The sequence below is a fragment of the Heterocephalus glaber genome, unplaced genomic scaffold (assembly GCF_053883595.1).
Source record: "Heterocephalus glaber isolate CG9 unplaced genomic scaffold, H.glaber_assembly_v1.0 deba00001472, whole genome shotgun sequence".
In the NCBI taxonomy this organism is placed as follows: domain Eukaryota; kingdom Metazoa; phylum Chordata; class Mammalia; order Rodentia; family Bathyergidae; genus Heterocephalus; species Heterocephalus glaber.
Window position 1 is genome coordinate 91,506,683 of NW_028258315.1, and position 17,501 is coordinate 91,524,183.

The 17,501-nt window shown below is 41.7% G+C and overlaps 1 protein-coding gene across 5 annotated transcripts in view; it reads left to right on the forward strand.

Annotated features, from left to right (window-relative positions):
* Rft1 (RFT1 glycolipid translocator homolog) overlaps nucleotides 1–17,501 on the forward strand; it is a 49,665-nt gene that overhangs the window by 12,783 nt on the left and 19,381 nt on the right. For all 5 annotated transcript variants that reach the window (XM_021244021.2, XM_004864351.3, XM_004864352.3 and 2 more), the window contains exons 2-7: nucleotides 2,542–2,627; nucleotides 4,378–4,494; nucleotides 5,719–5,908; nucleotides 6,770–6,871; nucleotides 11,121–11,258; nucleotides 17,289–17,367. In XM_021244021.2, the coding sequence (XP_021099680.1) occupies nucleotides 2,542–2,627; nucleotides 4,378–4,494; nucleotides 5,719–5,908; nucleotides 6,770–6,871; nucleotides 11,121–11,258; nucleotides 17,289–17,367 (712 nt within the window). The remainder of the gene's footprint in view (nucleotides 1–2,541; nucleotides 2,628–4,377; nucleotides 4,495–5,718; nucleotides 5,909–6,769; nucleotides 6,872–11,120; nucleotides 11,259–17,288; nucleotides 17,368–17,501) is intronic.

The following is a 17,501-nucleotide window of genomic DNA, read 5'->3' on the forward strand; positions in this document are numbered from 1 at the left end:
GCAACTCAGCTTCTTAGCTGAAATCTTTATTTGAACCAATTAGGAGATGTGGATATAGCCTGAGACATTACATTTCTTGAACAACGATAACTTTGCAATTAACATAAATGTGTATATATACTTTAAAAAAAATGGCCACATTCCTTAAGTTTCTTGAGTGTTTTAATTCAGTCTTTTTTTTTTTCAGTGTTGGAGATCGAACTCAGGACCTTGCACTTGTGAGGCAGGTGCCGTGCCACTGCGCTAAATCTCTGGCCCCTAATTTAGTCTTATATACTTCCTCCAGTTACAATGCAGACACTTTAGGTAGCTTTTCAATCACATTTTCTTTTGGAAGAATTTGAAATCTTAACTAAACTGAGAGCTGTTTTAATTCTGATCCAGCCATGGTATAAATATTAGTGTCTTTCATTTGTTTGCATTTTTCATAAATGCTTTCACCTCTAAAATCCCATTTGATCCTTGAAATCAACTCTAGGAGATACATAGATTCATTTGACAGAGGAGGAAATTGAGGTTTATAAAAAATTAGAAGATGAAAAAGAAAATTAGAAGATGATAGGTCTAAGAGCTAAATGGTAGCTTGAGACTTTCAGTTGAATACTTTCTACATAAGGGCTCCATGAATTGGCTCCAAAGCTAACACTGAGTACCAAATTTGGTTTATAAAATTTGGTTCACCTGCAAGTTTCTAAGAAGAAGCTATAGAGCTTTCATCAAACTCTGAAAAGGTACTGTCTTAGTTACTTTTCTCATTGCTGAGACAAAGTACCCAACACCCAAAGTAAAAGGAGGAAAGGTTTATTTTGGCTCACAGTTTGTAGAGGTTTCAGTCCATAATCGACTGGCTCCAAGGCAGAGTGGCATGGTGGAGAGGCATCGCAGAGGAGAAACAGTTTGATGGGCAGAGGGCAGCAAAGCAGAAGGCAGCAAGCAGTGAAGTAGCGAGTGACCACAGCAGCCCTCTTTGTATCCCTCATATTTTGTCCATGCTACCCACCCTTAGGATGGGTAGCACTCACCCCCAGGGAGGGCCATCCTATTATCCACTCTCAGAACTATGCCAAAGCAATCAGTGGTCTGATTTAGTAATCACATACCCTTGATCTCAGCATCACACACTCTAGATCCAGCCACCCCTGAAAAGCCCCACCTATGACCACATGAGGCTTTTTGGGGACATCTAGACACATGCCATAGTAGTAACCTTTGAGCTTGGTGTGGTGGGGCACACCTGTAATCACTGCACTTTGGGAGGCTGAAGCAGGAAGATCACAATTTTGAGCCATGCCTTGGCAATTTAGCAAGCCCTGGGTTTTAAAAAAGGGCTGGGGAGCCAGGGATTTAGATCAGTGGTTTCGGCACTTGCTGCACAAGCACAAGGACCGGAGTTCGATCCCCAGTACCAAAAAAAAAAAAAAAAGGGCTGAGGATGTAGCTTAGTGCAAAGGCCCTGGCTTCAATTCCTGGTAATTCAAAGGTGTGTGTGTGTGTGTGTGTGTGTGTGTGTGTGTGTGTGTGTGTGTGTGTGTGTAGGTTTACATTTGACTCCATAAAGATTAAAATAGCAGTATCTTTTTTTTTTTTTTGATACTGGGGATCGAACTCGGGTCTTTGCACTTGCACAGCAGGCGGCGAAACCACTGAGCTAAATCCCCGGCCCTGCATACTGTACTTTGATTGCATTTTCCAACCTACAGCTGTTCAGATAACCCTGAGAGTGTTGAACACAGAAATGATGTCATTTGCTGCTGGAATAAGAGGGAACGAGGCTTGCGACCTTCACAGCTTGTCCCTTTGGCAGCCCCATTTAGTTGCAACCTTGTTCTCTATGTCTCATGGAAATAATTTTTGTTTAGATGTTTTTCCTGAGTTGACTTGGTTTGAAAGGCTCAGGACCTGTCTCTGTCAGATGACAATAGCTGAGCCCTGCCTCCCTTTATTTTATATTATCTTTCTTGTTAGAGATGTTATCTGAAAGCCATGTCAAGTCCGCTGTTAGAAAGGGCAAATAGCCAACAAAGAAATGCAGTGTTTTCCGCTTTCTAACTAAGAGCAAATTTTAGAGAGACAAAATACCATTTTTGGAATCCCTAGATATTACCAGGCAGAGAAGAAAGAGAATTCCTAGTGAGTCTGCTATTCCCTGTGGGCTCTCATTTGCTTAGTGTGTGTTCCTGAATAGTTTTGGCTTGGGAGCTGGGCAAGGTGGGCTAACTACAATCCTTTTCCTGCCTCCTAGAGTGCTTGACTTTGAACCTGAAGAAACTCATTGACTCTGTCAAGCCCTCCTTTTCATCGGTAAATTAGGGAGACTTTCACGTGCCTTCCTAGGTTCCTTGACCACTGCACAGGATGTTAAGAAACTCCATAGAATGAAATTTCAGGAAAAAAACAGACAATTTGAGCATCTTAGAGGAGATTCTCCATGGCAAGGCTGCTGTGTGTCATTACAACACATTAGGCAGAGTAGTCACATTGTCCTTATTTAAGAAACATTCTTAACATGAATTGTTCTATGTTTTTGTTCTTTTTCTTCAGGTGTTGTTTCGATTGATGACCTTTGTCTTGAATGCATTTATTCTTCGCTTCCTATCGAAGGAAATTGTCGGCATAGTGAATGTAAGGTACGTGAGGTCTCACTCTGGCCCTGTCCACAGTTCACATCCCTGGTCAAATTATGCTTGTGAGTCACCCTTAGATTTTAGAAATTGGGACCTTTACCAGAAGCAGAGTGTTTTGGCAGTGGGCTGAGGAGAAGTGTGGGGAGGTGGGGGATGAGCAGGCCATGTTGCTTTTAATGGACCCATGGAGTGTTTTCCATTAACAGCCTCCAAATGCACATTTCTTTGCCAGCTGTTTCAATTTTCTTGCTCTTAGAACCCAGGAGAAGAGTGGGAGTAATTCATTGCAAACCTCATCTCAGGTATAATCCTGTGTTCTTGTCCTGCTAACAGGAAAGGAAGCAGGAGTTCTGCAGTTTGTGAGGATGCGTTTCATAATTACAGAGCTGGAGCTGCCACCTTCTTTCCCTCCTCAATGATTTTATAATTGCGATCTGGTAACTGGGATCTGAGTTTGCATCCTTGTCATTGGTTCCTTGGAGGCTCTTAGAAAGCTGAACTTGCTTTGTCTTTTAGACTCAGCTTGTTTTTTCTACTCACCTCTTTTCTTTTAAGGGACACCCACATATGCTTTGTATTCATAAATGACACAAAAGTAAGTGTTTTATACAAAAATATTATATACAAAAGTAAGTATTTTATACAAAAGTGTTATATACAAAAGTATATAAAATGATGTGAGTGCTCAGAATACCTCAGCTTCTAAGGTGTTTCTTTGTCCTAATAAACAAGACAGTATGTTCTAGACAGCATTTCATATCTGCTACTTACCAAGCACATTGTCTTGAGCCTAGTGGCAGTTCTCAAACTTTGATTAGCAAAGGAATGTCTGGGAGTTTTACAATAGATAGGGCTGAGGAAGGGCCCAGGAATCTGCAAGCTCCTTGGATGATTTTGAAGCAGAGACCATGTTTTGAGAAATAGTGTTTTAAAAGCAGAAAGGACAAAGGCCAAATTTTCTTACGTGCTCTGATTTTTTCTCCCCATGCAACCTTAGATTAGCAGGTGCCTACTTTGACAGCTCTTGAGTGGCCTGCCCACCTGGTTAAGGTGTGGGTCTGTCTCCTCATTTGCACTGTTGCACAGAAGCACTGCAGGACACTGCAGGACCCATGCACAATCTCAAAGACCTTAACCTTGAACTCCTTCCACGCTGGCTTCATCTAGACCACTGCCTGTTGAGCTAGGGAAACCTCAACTGCTCCTTGCTAAGGCTGAGGAAGGCTTACTCAGGTGCCATGCGTCGCCAGGGTACCTAGGCAGTCCTTGCTGAGCTGGGTTGCAGCAGCCTCTGGAATGGTTGCCAGCCTTACTGCCTGCCCTGAGATTCTTTGGGCCAGTGCCTCCAAACAGTAGTGTGTTCAGCTTCTCTCACAGGGACTTTCAAGTCACTTCTAGTTTCAGTGTGATCCAGAAGTCCCCTTGCTATGTGGCTTATTCTTTTCTTCTCCTTCAGGTCAGGGCTACTCTATGTCTGCCCATATTCGTGCCTGCAGGCTTTTGGAGTCACTGTAGCAGTTTCTATCTTAGCTGTCACTCTGTAGGCACACATTCATGTGTGTCTTGTTTGGTTCCTACCCTGTTGTTCACATGGATTGGACAGGTGAAAAGTGCTGTGGGAGCACAGTGCCCTTCCCCTGGCATCAGTGGTGTGTGATCAAGACCTTTTCTTCTCCCTGTTGCTGGAAAAACCCCAGAAGTTCTCCCTATGAAAAAACAGGAAGCCTTACTGATTTCTGCTTTTTCTTTACAGACTAACACTACTTTACTCTACCACTGTCTTCTTGGCCAGAGAGGCCTTCCGCAAAGCTTGTCTGAGTGGAGGTGCCCAGCGGGATTGGAGCCAGACCCTCAACCTCCTATGGCTAACGTGAGTTGTGGTTTAGCAGGAGATGGGTTTCAGGAAGGCAAGTGTAATGAGTGTTGTAAGTGAAACAGCAGCACCTGCCTAACGCTGAATTGTCTCCGGCTTGAGTCTTGCAGGGGGTCTCTGGGGAATAGGCCTGTGATAGGAAGTGGAAAATGTCCGTATTGTTGGAGATTCTTGGTTCATTTTCTCTGTGATTGTCCAGAAGCTGGGAGGAGGCTCTACGTGGGGTTCCTGGTCCAGGTTTCCAGCCCTGGTGTTGTCCTCTTTGAGGCGGTTTCTGCTATTCCTGATCAACCAGTCTGGGCCCCACTTGGCTTGCACCATTTTTAAATTTTATTTATTTATTTATTGTGTGGTACAGGGGATCGAACTTGGGACCTTGTGCTTTCGAGACAGATGGCGGCACCACTGAGCTACATCCCCAGCCTCATTTTTTTTATTCCTAATCTTTTTTGAGTTTTTAACAAACACTTAATATTTTTTAAAGCCTTTTAAAGGTTTTTTTTTTACATCTTTCTTCACTTTTGTCATGTGATTTTGGTTCTGAGTTTTTTAGAATATTCTTGAAAACTAAGTATATCAGTTAAAAATTATAATGGCTTTTCTGCACAGAGGGCTGGTGGTTGGGGTTGTTTTCCGATGCTGGTCTTACATCATTCCTTATTGCCTCAACAGAAATGACTGTCAAAGGGCTGATAGGTGTTTATTTTATTCAATTACCCAGTCACATTTAAGTGCTCTGTGGTGCACATGTGAAAGGATATTGTGCAGTGACTGTTGGTTATTTGGGGTGCAAGAACCTGCTAAATACTGTCAGTCGTTCTAAGTACAGACAGCAATCATTTTCTTTTGGAAATTTTGCTTACCAAGTTAGTATGAGCCAGTGGATAGGAATGTAGGCTTTGGAGTTAGATCAGGATTGAATCCTGCTTCTGCTCTTGCCTACCTATTCATGACCTGGGCCAAATTACCCCAAGCCTGTCAGCCTCAGTTTCCTCATCTTCAGAATGGGGATAATGATGGAGATCATTGTGAGATGTCAGTGGGATAAAGGGCTTGAGTCATAGTGCTGGGAATGTGGGTAGTGCCTACATTACCTACAAATTGCAAATTATTATGGTAGCTGTTTTATTTTGACTCTTTAATTCACTGTTACTATTTCACTGTATATTTATATTTATTTTAAAATTTAATATTTTAAAAACATTTTTTCTGCCCTTCTAGAGTCCCATTAGGTGTGTTTTGGTCCTTATTCCTGGGCTGGGTCTGGCTGAAGTTGCTTGAAGTACCTGATCCTGATGTGGTCCCCCACTATGGAACTGGAGTGGTGTTGTTTGGTCTCTCAGCAGTGGTGGAACTTCTAGGAGAGCCCTTCTGGGTCTTGGCACAAGCACATATGTTCATCAGGCTCAAGGTCAGTATGCCCTCTGCTGTGTGGGCATTGTGAAGAATGAAGTTAAAGTGTTAGTTTTTTTGATATGAGAGAATTAGTTTTTTCAGACTTGGATCTTAAACAACTATTTGGAAAAAGGTAACATGATCACTTAAGTTGATTTACTTATGAGATGGCCTGTGCTTAAGTTTACCTTTGCTGCCAGGCGTGGTGGCGCACACCTGTGATCCCAGCATGCGGGAGGCTGAGGCAGGAGGATTGCCACGTGTTCGAGGGCAGCCTGGAGTACATAGTGAGTTCAAGGCCAGCCTGAACTCCGTAGTGAGACTCTGTCTCAAAAAACCATATAATAAAAAAAAAATTTTTTAATAAAGTTTACCTTTGCTATACTATAATTAAAAACCAGTTTGCTAATAAGGAAGTTATTAGGTTATTAGTTTAAATCAGAATTTAGAAAGACCTTAAAAACAAAAAAGAATTTAGGAGGACTATAAAGCATTCCAGAATTTTGTGGTGATTCTATTTAGTTGAATACTAATATTGACCTTTCATCTTTAAAAATATATTTAATATGTGTAAAATTATATATAATATATATATATAATATATAATGTATAAATTTAAAACATAACCTGCTGAAGATGCGTGAACCTACCATTCAGCCTGAGAAGTAAACATCACCAGTGGTTATGTCCAGCCGTACTCTGCTCCCTCCACCAGGGTAACTACCACCCTGGATTTTCTGTTTGTCATTCCTTTGCATCTTTACTTTTTGATAATGTTCATAAAGTACACCTTTACCCTGGATTTCCTGTTTGTCATTCCTTTGTGTCTTTACTTTTGATAATGTCTGTGAAGTGCACCTTTACCATGTGTTTGCAGGTGATTGCTGAGAGCTTGTCAGTAATCCTCAGGAGTGTCCTCATAGCTTTGCTTGTGCTGTGGTTGCCTCACTTGGGACTGTACATCTTCTCTTTGGCCCAGGTAAGAATTTTTATGTAGTCTATGTTTTTCTGCTTTTTCTTCTTGTTCCCATTACTATGTGTTTTATGTTTGCAGCATTCATGCAATATGGGAAAGTTGGGAATGCCAGAAGGCTGACTCAGTGACATTGTCGAGTATCAAAAAGTCCTTTTAGACATTCTGTGGCCGTGCCCGTATCAAACTGATCTTTGATTGTCTGATACTATTATTGAGGGGAAAAAAAGTTAAGGAGGTGGGTGGGAATAAAATTGTATATGTATTATTTTCCTTGGCTTTTAACCAGTTGCTTACAGAATGGAGGAAACTCTGACAAGCCTATTTTAAACTTAGATTGAAATCTCACATAATTCAGAAAAAATGAATCAAGTCAGAGTAGGTACATTTTCAGTTTTAGCAATTTTGACTTCATTTCTATCTCATCATTTCTAGTTCTACTTCATATTCCTGAGTCTAGTAAAAATACAACTAGAGCACAGGGCTATTTTACTCTTTTTTCTTCCATTTAGTTTACTGGTACATTTTAGGTATACACAGGGCTATTTTAAAAAATGAAACCTAAGATTAGATATTTACCTAACCATCTTATAGTACAAAACAGTTTGTAGTTTTTAGTAGTATATTGGAAGACAAATTAAGATTCTTAGTAATGCTTTATGTGAAATTCTTTCCCATGTTCTAGGCAAAAAAACAATGTATGTTTTTGTGGAACACAGTAGAGCTAGATTTAAAATTAATAAAATAAGAATGAGAATTGTCTGCAAAGGCAGTTTGTAAGCAGTTGAACATTTCAGAGAAGTTATCTGTGGGGTTTTTTTTGCCACGTTTTTTTGGGTCTAGGACTACAGTTCTCATCATTTATCATTGTTTTTATACATTCTGTGTAGTAGAATATGAAGGCTACAGAGATACCTGCCTATTGGATGACTCTTCTTAGGAAAGTTGCTCACATTATGAGTATCTCATTGTCATAACTCCTACCTGGGACACATCATTGGTCAGTGATGATGAACCTTTTAGAGTTTTTAATGATACAAACAGCCTGCTACAACATACATGCTATAGGTTTGCCACCACTGTCATAGGTCATAGTTTGGCAAGACTCATTCTGAGTTTATTTGCTTTTTTTTTTCTGTTTGTTTGTTTTGTGGTACTAGGGATTGAACCCAGCAGAGCTTTCACACTGAGCTACATTGTCAGACCTTTTCCTTTTTCTTTTTTCTTTTTGAGATATGGTCTCACTAAGTCACTAAGTTGCCCAGGCTGGGCTTGAATTCATGATCCTCCTCCCTCAGTGTCCCAGAGTGCTAGGATTACAGACTTACACAACCTCACCTGGCTTTATTTGCTTCTTTACCATAAAACTTCAAGGAACTCTTCTGTGGGGTATTCACTGTCAGTGTCTGTGAAAGGGCTAAGAGCTAGAAACACTTTATAGGAGTGGATGACCCCACCCAAACGTCCCCTTTGTCATATCTGCCTCTAAGTTCATCCTTAAACTGGCCTGTTGTCCTGTGTTATCGTATATCAAATAAAAGGGTAACTCCAGAACAAATACCTCTTGTAACTCAGCAATAATGACAAAACAATTAAAAAGTGGGCAAAGGATCTGAATAGATATTTTCGCAAAGAAGATATATAGATAAATGGCCAATAAGCATTTAACCTGAAAAGATAATCAACAACACTAGTCATTAGAGGAGGGCAAATCAAAACCACCGCGAGATACTACTTCATACCCATTGGGGTGGCTATTATAAAAGCAAAACAGAGTTCAATCCCTGGTACCAAAAAACTCCCCCAAAAACCAAAAACAAAATAACAAGTGTTGGTGAGGATGTAGAAAAACTGGAACCCTAGTACATTGTTGGTGGGCATGAAAAATGGTGCTGCTGCTGTGAAAAACACTATGGTGGGTCCTCAAAAATGACTGAGCAATTCTACTCCTAAGTATTTATACCCCAGAGAATTGAAAATAGCTCATCAACAAAAACGTATGCGTGAATGTTCATAACACTATTTCCAGTGGCCAAAAGGTAGAAACAACACATGAATAAATGGATAAACAAAATATGGTATATCCATAGAGTAGAATATTACTTAGCCATAAAAATGAAGTACTGATACATAATACACCACGAATGAACCTTGAACACATTATACTAAGTGAAAGAATTAGACACAAAAGGCTACATATTGTATGAGTCCATTAATATGTAATATCCAGGATAGGCAAGTCCATAGAGACAGAGCAGATTAGTGGTTGCTAAGGGATGGGAGAATGGGCAGTAATTGCTTAATGGATAGAGTTTCCTTTTGGGTGATAAAAATATTCTGGAATTAGGTAGTGATATTGGTTGTACAATAACGTGAATGTACCAAAAAGCCATTGAATCATACGCTTACGATTTTGATTTTTTTATTACGTGAATTTTTTCTCAGTAGAGGAGGGTCATATGGTTCCAATACTTTTGCATTAAGATTAGCTATAGGTTGTCACTTTCTCCAAGGCTGTGGTCAGCAGGAAAATGAGGACAGGCAGAGAAGGGCACTTGGCATCGGGCAGTTTGGTTCACAGCAGTGCTATTTGTCTCTTAAGCACTCAAGGTCTGAAAGAAGGCTGATACATAGCGGACTTCATCCTCCGGTGTGGTGTGGTTGGAGTGGAGAGTAGAGGAGCCTAAGCCTGCTAACCTGCAACTCCTCGTGTTTCTTGCTGTGTGACTTTTTATAAGAGAAGCCTTGATGTGGCCAGGTGACAGCAGTCTGGCAGTCCCAGGGCTTGAGCTAGTGTGTGCTGGTGTTCTTGGGGAAAAGGGCTTGTAAAAGGGGCCCTTTTTGATTATCCTCTCCAACCTACAAACAAAAGCCTGGCTGCTACTCCTGGCCAGAAGCCATTCCTTTGTCTGGGATGGGTGGAAGGAGACTTTGGCCCTCTTATCATCCCTCCCCTTCCTCCCCCATCCTATAGTAGCTCTCACCCTGCCCATGTGCTGGGTGGAGAGGAAAGAGCCAGTGGCTCAGTTCTGCTTTGTAATCATAAATGTCACAGGTTTCCGGGGTTTATGGAAAATCCACAATCCTAGATGATGGCAGGTTGATGGCTATCAGCAGTCATGATATTTGGGTCTACACAGTATGCTGGGTAGGTGGGAGAGCTGTTCTAAAAATCTTGTGAGAATTTGCAGTAAATATTTAATTTTTAAAAATTCTTATAGTAAAAGACACATTGTCATCAATCCCCCTCAAAACAAAACAAATCCCTTATGTCAAACACAATTATCCCATAATTCTTGCCACTTTTTGAAGCAGTCCTAGAAGTTCTCATTCATGAGAGTCTTTATGAAGTATGGTAAAAAATTGCTGCTTTATGAAGTATGACCAAAATGCTGCTTCCAAGTGCTATCCAATGGAAAGCCAAGCTTATAAAAACATTATGGTATTGGGGCTGGGGATTTAGCCCAGTGGTTCTGCCACCTGCCTCACAAGCACAAGGTCCTGAGTTTGATCCCTGGTACCAAAAAGCATCCAAACATTATGGTATGTTTTCATCCATCTTATTCATGAGATCTGGAACCATGTGACTTCTGGCTCTTCCCAAAGTTAAAATGACCATTAAATGCTTAGCATGGATTCAGGACATTGAGGCATCTATGACAGCAAAAATAAAGACACCCATGAAATCGGACTTCCAGAACTGTTTCAGAAAGTGGCAAGGATGATGGGTTAAGTATGTTCAAGGAGGGAGAGAATTTTTTTTTTGGTACTGGGGATTGAACTCAGGACCTTGTGCTCTCGAGGCAGGTGTGGTGCCACTGAGCTAAATTCTCTGCCCCGAGGCAGAGAATTTTGAGGGGGGGAGACAATTGCAATGTATTTTACTATAAGTTAAAAACAAAAACCAGAATTTTGCTGTTAATCATGTTTTGTATCTGACATTGTGGCAGTTGAGCAAGTGGCTGTCATGGAAGTTATATTCTGCCACTTAGGTGAAGTATTTGGAACACTGCAGGAAGATGCTACAGTGGAGCTGGATCTGACTGAATGGCCCTGTTTTCCAGAGGATGAAGCACTGCTCAATTGAAAATGCAATTACTTAAGACAGTTCTATTTCTTGTGCTCGCTTTGGCAGCACATATACTAAAAGACAGTTCTATTTCTTGATTAGCCTTTGAGGTTAAATTTATGGACGTAGTATAATTATACCTATATGAAAACAGTTTAACTTCAACCTATTATTTTCTTTTTTCAGCTTTTTTATACTGCAGTTTTGGTGCTTTGTTATGTATTTTATTTCACAAAGTTACTGAGTTCCCCAGAATCAATCAGGCAACAAACTCTTCCTGTCTCCAGAATAACAGATCTGTTACCCAGTGTTACAGGAAGCAGAGTAAGTAATACATTCTGTATTTTATCATTTTAATCAGAAGATGGTTATCCTTGAGAAAAGGAAATTGTAACTGGTTTATTGTTGTAATAGGAAAAAATAATGTTATAGCTCATATTCATTGAGGGCTTTTTATGTGCTAGGCCAGGGTTCCTAAATCTTGCACTGGTAACATTTTGGGCTGGACAGTTCTTTGTTACAGGATCTGTCAAGTGCACTGTAGAATGTTCAGCAAAATCTCTGGCCTCCACTTACTAGATTCCAGTAGTAATCCACCCCTCTGCCACCCAGTGCAACACCCAGAAACATCTCCAGACACTGCAAAATTTCTCCCAATTGAGAAGCACTGTGCTAGGCCTTATGCCAAATGCTTTACATACCTTATTCAAGGCTTGTAACTGACAGACAGACACTGTTACTATTTCTATTTTAGAGCGGAGGAGTCAGGCCTTAGCAAATAAATACCTGCTCAAGGTGAGGTTTGGTGTAAGGATGGGAGCCTGGGGGAGCTCTAATGCCAGCAGATCAAGGCCCTAACCAGTGTGCTCCTCACTCTCTGCTCTGCTGTGTCCTTTGGGTTTTCTTTGGAATGACCTCTGGCATAGGTGGTCCAGAGTTCTGACCAAGGAATGACTTCCAGTGGTTTCTTTATTTAGCTGTGAGCTCAGTCTTTCTCACACTTTACTTTCCCATCCAGAACACTGAGGAGTCTGGGGCCTGATGTGTGGTAGTGAAGTATAATCTTTTTCTACCCACCTCTTCACTCTGTCCATTTGCCTCTGCTTCCTGCTCTGTATAGTAAGTCCTGCTGTCTACCACCCAGAAGTGCGCATAGAATGAAATGCCACATTGCCTCCCCCAGACACTCTGTGAACTGCTCTATGAGGGGCACATTTCCTTTTCTCCATAAGTGTTTCCTTGCTCGATGTGGTGCACTTTATTGTGACCAAATTATGAGAAACCCTTTTCTATTCTTCTAGAATTCTGTCTTCACAGATATTTGTCTAGGCTTATAATAAATTAATGACACCTCAAATAATGGCTATCTTTTATATTCCTTGATGTTTCTGAGTAATTTTTTTTTTTTTTTTGAGTACCGGGGATCGAACTCAGGTCCTTAGCTTGTGAGACAGGCAGTGAAACCACTGAGCTAAATCCCCATTTCTGAGTAATTTAATATGAAAGATCTGCTAATATTTAAGTAAAGCTGAAGAGCTGAGGACTTTGACATAGTAAGTGTATACTCACGATAATTCTGTGTTGAGTACTGTGTCATGTGCCCTGAGGGGCATCTCAGCCCTCAGAACTTGCGTTCTAGTGGGGAGATCAGATAGGTACTCAACTACACAGTGTAGTCTGACTACAAGACTGTGTGTGTAACTGATGTTATCAGAATAGAAACACAGAGACAGAACTGATGTATTCCATCTGGGAGCACCAAGAAAGGCTGCATGGAAGAAGCTGCTTTTGAACTGGATCTTGACACATGGGTGGGCAGAGGTGAAATGTGTATGTGTAGTAGCAGTCATGACCACAAGGAAGGAAAGAGTTGTTTTCTGAAGCCAGGTGTGGTAGCGCACACCTGTAATCCCAGCACTCAGTAGGCAGATGCAGGAGGACCACTGCAAGTTCGAGGCCAGCCTGGGCTACATAGTGAGTTCAAGTCCACCCTGTAATATATAGTGAAACCCTGTCTCAAAACCATACCCCTCCCAAAAGAACTTTTTTGGGGGCCTGTTATATGCACATGATTGTGTTGGAATTGAAAATGCAGAATGACTGGGGTACTTAGGTTGCCTGGATCGCGAAAGGGAAAGAAAACAAAATGTGGACAGAGGTTATGAAGGGAGGTAAACTGGGCCTGCTGGGCTAGGGCCAGGTAGTAGTGGCCTCAGTGCTGTGGAATTTGGGCTTAATTCAGGAGTGGTGGAGCCGAATGAAAAGTTTTTAAGGGCCAGGGATTTAGCTTAGTGGTTCCGCCGCCTGCCTCGCAAGCTAAGGACCCGAGTTCGATTTCCGGTACCAAAAAAAAAAAAAAAAAAAAGCTTTTAAGTAGTACTGTGGACCAACTGCCTATATAGAGGACTTACCATCCATTATAAATCTGTAGTGTCTCATTTTCTCTCATGCAGCCCTCACACTAGCTCCATGAGGATCCCATTTTGCAGATGAGAAAACTATTAAATATCTGACTCATTGCCTTTGGACTAAGTCAAGGAGCTGCACTTTGAGCTGCAGTCTCCAAGCTTGACTCTGAAGCATGGGTGGCCAACCTTTTGGCTTGCCTGGCCACACTGAGTGAAGGTGGACTGTCTTGGGCTGCATATACTGTATATAATATAGTCAATGTGTGTAAGCAACAAAACTTCCATAGCTATAAAAAGAGGGCAAGTAGCCCATGGGCTGAGGGTCAAACATGCCTGCTAAAGCCTAAACTTACAATGAGAAGAGTGGGCTAGGGAGAAAGAGGCAAAAAAGCTCAATAGGCAGTTGTGGAAATCTTCTAGGTGAGAAGTGAAGAGAACAGCAGGAAGATGAGTGGAGATGGGAGGATGAACAAGGCTGGGGCTGAGTCAGTGGCCCAGGAGCAACTGGGATAGGCAGAGCAAGGGGCACAGGAGAGAGTGAGTGCTGTACGGGGTGGTGGAGGTGACGGAGGGCAGAGGTAGGACCATGACCTCAGGCTCTCTGGTGACTCTTGCCAGTGTGGGACGGATGCGGCTAATTGATCATCCTGAGTCAGAAGAGTTTGGGAAGTAGAAGAGTGATTCAGGCTAAGGCAGGATGAGCCTCTGAGTTTCAGTTTCAGACCTTTCTTAGAGTTACTGCTAACCACCTTTTGTCTTCCAAGCCTCAGTTTCCTTGTCAGTACATTGAGCCTGTGGAAGGTTTGTTAGAAGATTCTGGAAAAGTTTGTGTCTCTTTAGACAAGCTCAGTAGTACCAACCTGACTTTGTGAAGTCAGTCTCTGGCCACCCAGGTGACAAATTTATTCTGAATAGAATGGTAAAAGTCCACAGAATTATCCTGAGAACAACCTCAGTCTTGGATTGAACTGCCTGCCTATCGTTAATAGCACTTTGAGGTAGTAAGCAGTAGGACCATCCCTTCTGAACCATGGACCTATTTAATTTGAAGGCATTAGAAGAAAAGAATTCTTGGCATGAGCTTTCAGGTTAGATTCACTGTCATGATATCACCTTCTGAGGAACTTTTTCTGTAAAAAGCTCAGTCATCTTTCCAAACCCATTCATAAGCTACTAGCAAGTAGACTTCACAATAGCCTTATTGGCAAACTCTGCTTTTTGTTTCCTTTAAAAAGAGCACAGGTAGCTGGGTGTCATGATGCCTGCCTGTAATCTCAGCAATCAAGGAGGCTGAGGCTGGAGCATTGCAAATTCGAGCATAGCTCACACAACTTAGTGAGCCCGTCTCAAAAGAAAAAATAAAGGACTGGGGATATAGCTCAGTGTTAAGGCCCTGGGTACAACCCCCAGTACTGCAAACAAAACAAAACCATAAGTACTTCTGGGCAGACTCCTCGGAAGACCAGCATGGCATGGGGCAGGGAGTCATGTGAGTGGGAAGGTGCTATGCCCTCGTCTTCGCTGGTGCTCACTTCCCTGGAGCTGACTGGACAGAATCAGCCACTGTTAAGGATGAGTGGTCCACAGTGTCCCCTAGTGGTGATAGTGGTGATAGTTGTCTGGTGATGCCCTGGTGTAAACATTTTCTGGCCCAGTTTCCTTCTCATCGTGGAATATTTACTCTGCAGCTAGAGCTACCCTGGCATCTGCTCCGGGTTCAGTGATACCCTGCAGGTACCACACTTTGGGTGGATTCAGACCTGTCCTAGTGTTTAGAAGAAAGGTTCAGAAACCCATAGGTGAGAATGGGGACTGCAGTGACCCTTGCTTTCAGAGGTGCTCTAGACTTTGCCTGTCATACTGTTAGCTACCAGCCACATGTGGCCATAGAGCCTTTTGAAATGTGGCTGTTCCTTAGATGAGCTGTGAGTCCAAGAAACACTGGATTTCAAAGATGTAATATGGAAAAAATAATGTTAAATGCCACTCGTATTTTTTACATTGATTACATGTTCAAAATATAATATTTGGATCAAATAAAATACATTAAAATTAGTTTCACTTGTATCTTTTTCCTATTCATTGTGTCTGTTGGACAATTTAATAATTGCACTTCTACTAGACAGCAGTGCTCTAAACAGATGGGCTTTAGGCCAAGAATGGGGGCCCATATGACTGGGGCAAGTTCCAGGCCTGCCCATCAGTGCATTTCCGCGGCTGAGACTCACCTTTTGGAGAGGGGAATGGATTTGGACTGTGACCCACTCTTGCCCTTCCAAAGACCCATTTGAAATCCTACCATTCAGAACTGGACTAGTGCTGAATGGTAGGACTAGCAAACTTTTCAAAGTACAGGTATTCTAGGGTTAAAAACTTCTGGGGTCCTGGGATGTCTGTGACTCCCAGAGGGAACTGGGGGAGGTCAGATGGCCACCCCACTCCATTTTGTGATCAGCTCTCTGGCTTTGAGGACACCTGTCTCTTATAGGTTGATCTTTACTCTGCCTGAGTGTTTGCTTCTTTCTACCCTCTTTGCTTTTAGGAAGTAGGCAGTTTGGTGCCCCTTGGGAGATTCAGAAGGGCCATATCTGAAGTTTTGTTTTATCCTTTCCTCTGTCATACCAATTCTGAGTGATTTGCCTGACCTGGGAAGGCTGAATTTCTTTTGAAATATACGCGTATACTTCATATACTTGGTGAGAAAAGGCATTAAGGTATGGGGTACATGGAACAGAATTTGTTCTGCAGCTTGGCATATTTCAGACGCTTAAAAAAAATTTTTTGTAGTTCTAGGGATCAAACCCAGGGAATCATGCATGCTAGATAAGCACTCTACTACTGAGCTACATCCCCAGATTTTCAGACTTTTTTTTTTTTTTTTAAAGAAAACAGTAAGCTGTATGTATTAGATATAGTCACGGTACTGGCTGGCCCTCCAAGGGGACAGCAGCAATTCTTTAGGAGTCTCTGTATGTGAAATTTGGACATGTCCCTTACATACTTTGTCTTCATGTTTAGTGATTTTATTAGTTAGCTCTCTGTTACTATAACAAATTAATGGATAAAGAAAATGTGGTATTTATACACCATGGAACACTACTGTGCTGTAAAGGATAAATTTAAGTCATTTGTAGGAAAATGGGTGCACCTTGAAACCATAATGTTAAGTGAAATAAATCAGACACACAAGCTAAAATATCATGTGGTTTCTCTTACATGAGAAACCTAAAGTCTAAATAAAGAGCAAATTAAAAGATAGATAATAGGAAACAGGGAGATAGATCTTTTGCAAAGGGGAAGGAGATCAAGAAATGGACGAAGCAGGGAGAGAGAGGAGGAGAAGGGCATAGAAAAAGAATTGAGATGTGTTATATACATGTACCACTCCCCACAATGAATGTAATCATTATGTACTGCATACATGTACTAATAAAAATGAAAATAAATAAAAAATCAACTTATAAAGAGCAAAGATTTATTTTGGCTTACAGTTTGGAGGTTGCAGTTTCAGGCCTGTAGTGAAGCAGCACATGGTCAGAGTGTGCAGCAGAGTAGAACAGCTTACCTCATGGCCAGGAGGGAAGAGAGAGAGAGGAAGAGGCTGGAGCTCCACAGTTCCCTTTAAGAGCACACACAAGTGACCTAGAGCCTAGAGCCTAGACCTAGAGCCCTTCCACTATCCCCTCTCTGAGAGCTTCTGCCTCCTCCCATACCAACTGCTGACGACCAAACCTTCAACATATGGCCTTCGGGGGCCACTGAAGATCCAAACTATAGCAGTGATGTAAGCTCTCCTGATATCTATGGGTGCCTTCTGTGTGCTGAGCATTAAAAGGTTCAATGGGGACTTTGCAAGTTGGGTTTAGGGCCTAGAATCAATTTGTTTCTCCGGTAGCATTTTATTGTTATCCCTGAAATGCCTGGAATTTTTTGTTTTCTCTTTTAGGCTTTTGTAAATTGGAAAGAGGCTAAATTGACTTGGAGTTTTTTCAAACAGTCTTTCTTGAAACAAATTTTGACAGAAGGTAAGTAAAAAGTCACTCTGATCAGTCAGGAGATCATAGTAGAAGCAAAGGAATTTTATAGGACTGTTGATTATCTGGATCCACCCGCCTATCTGGGCCACTATTGGCAAAGGACCGCCATTTTTTAATTGTTT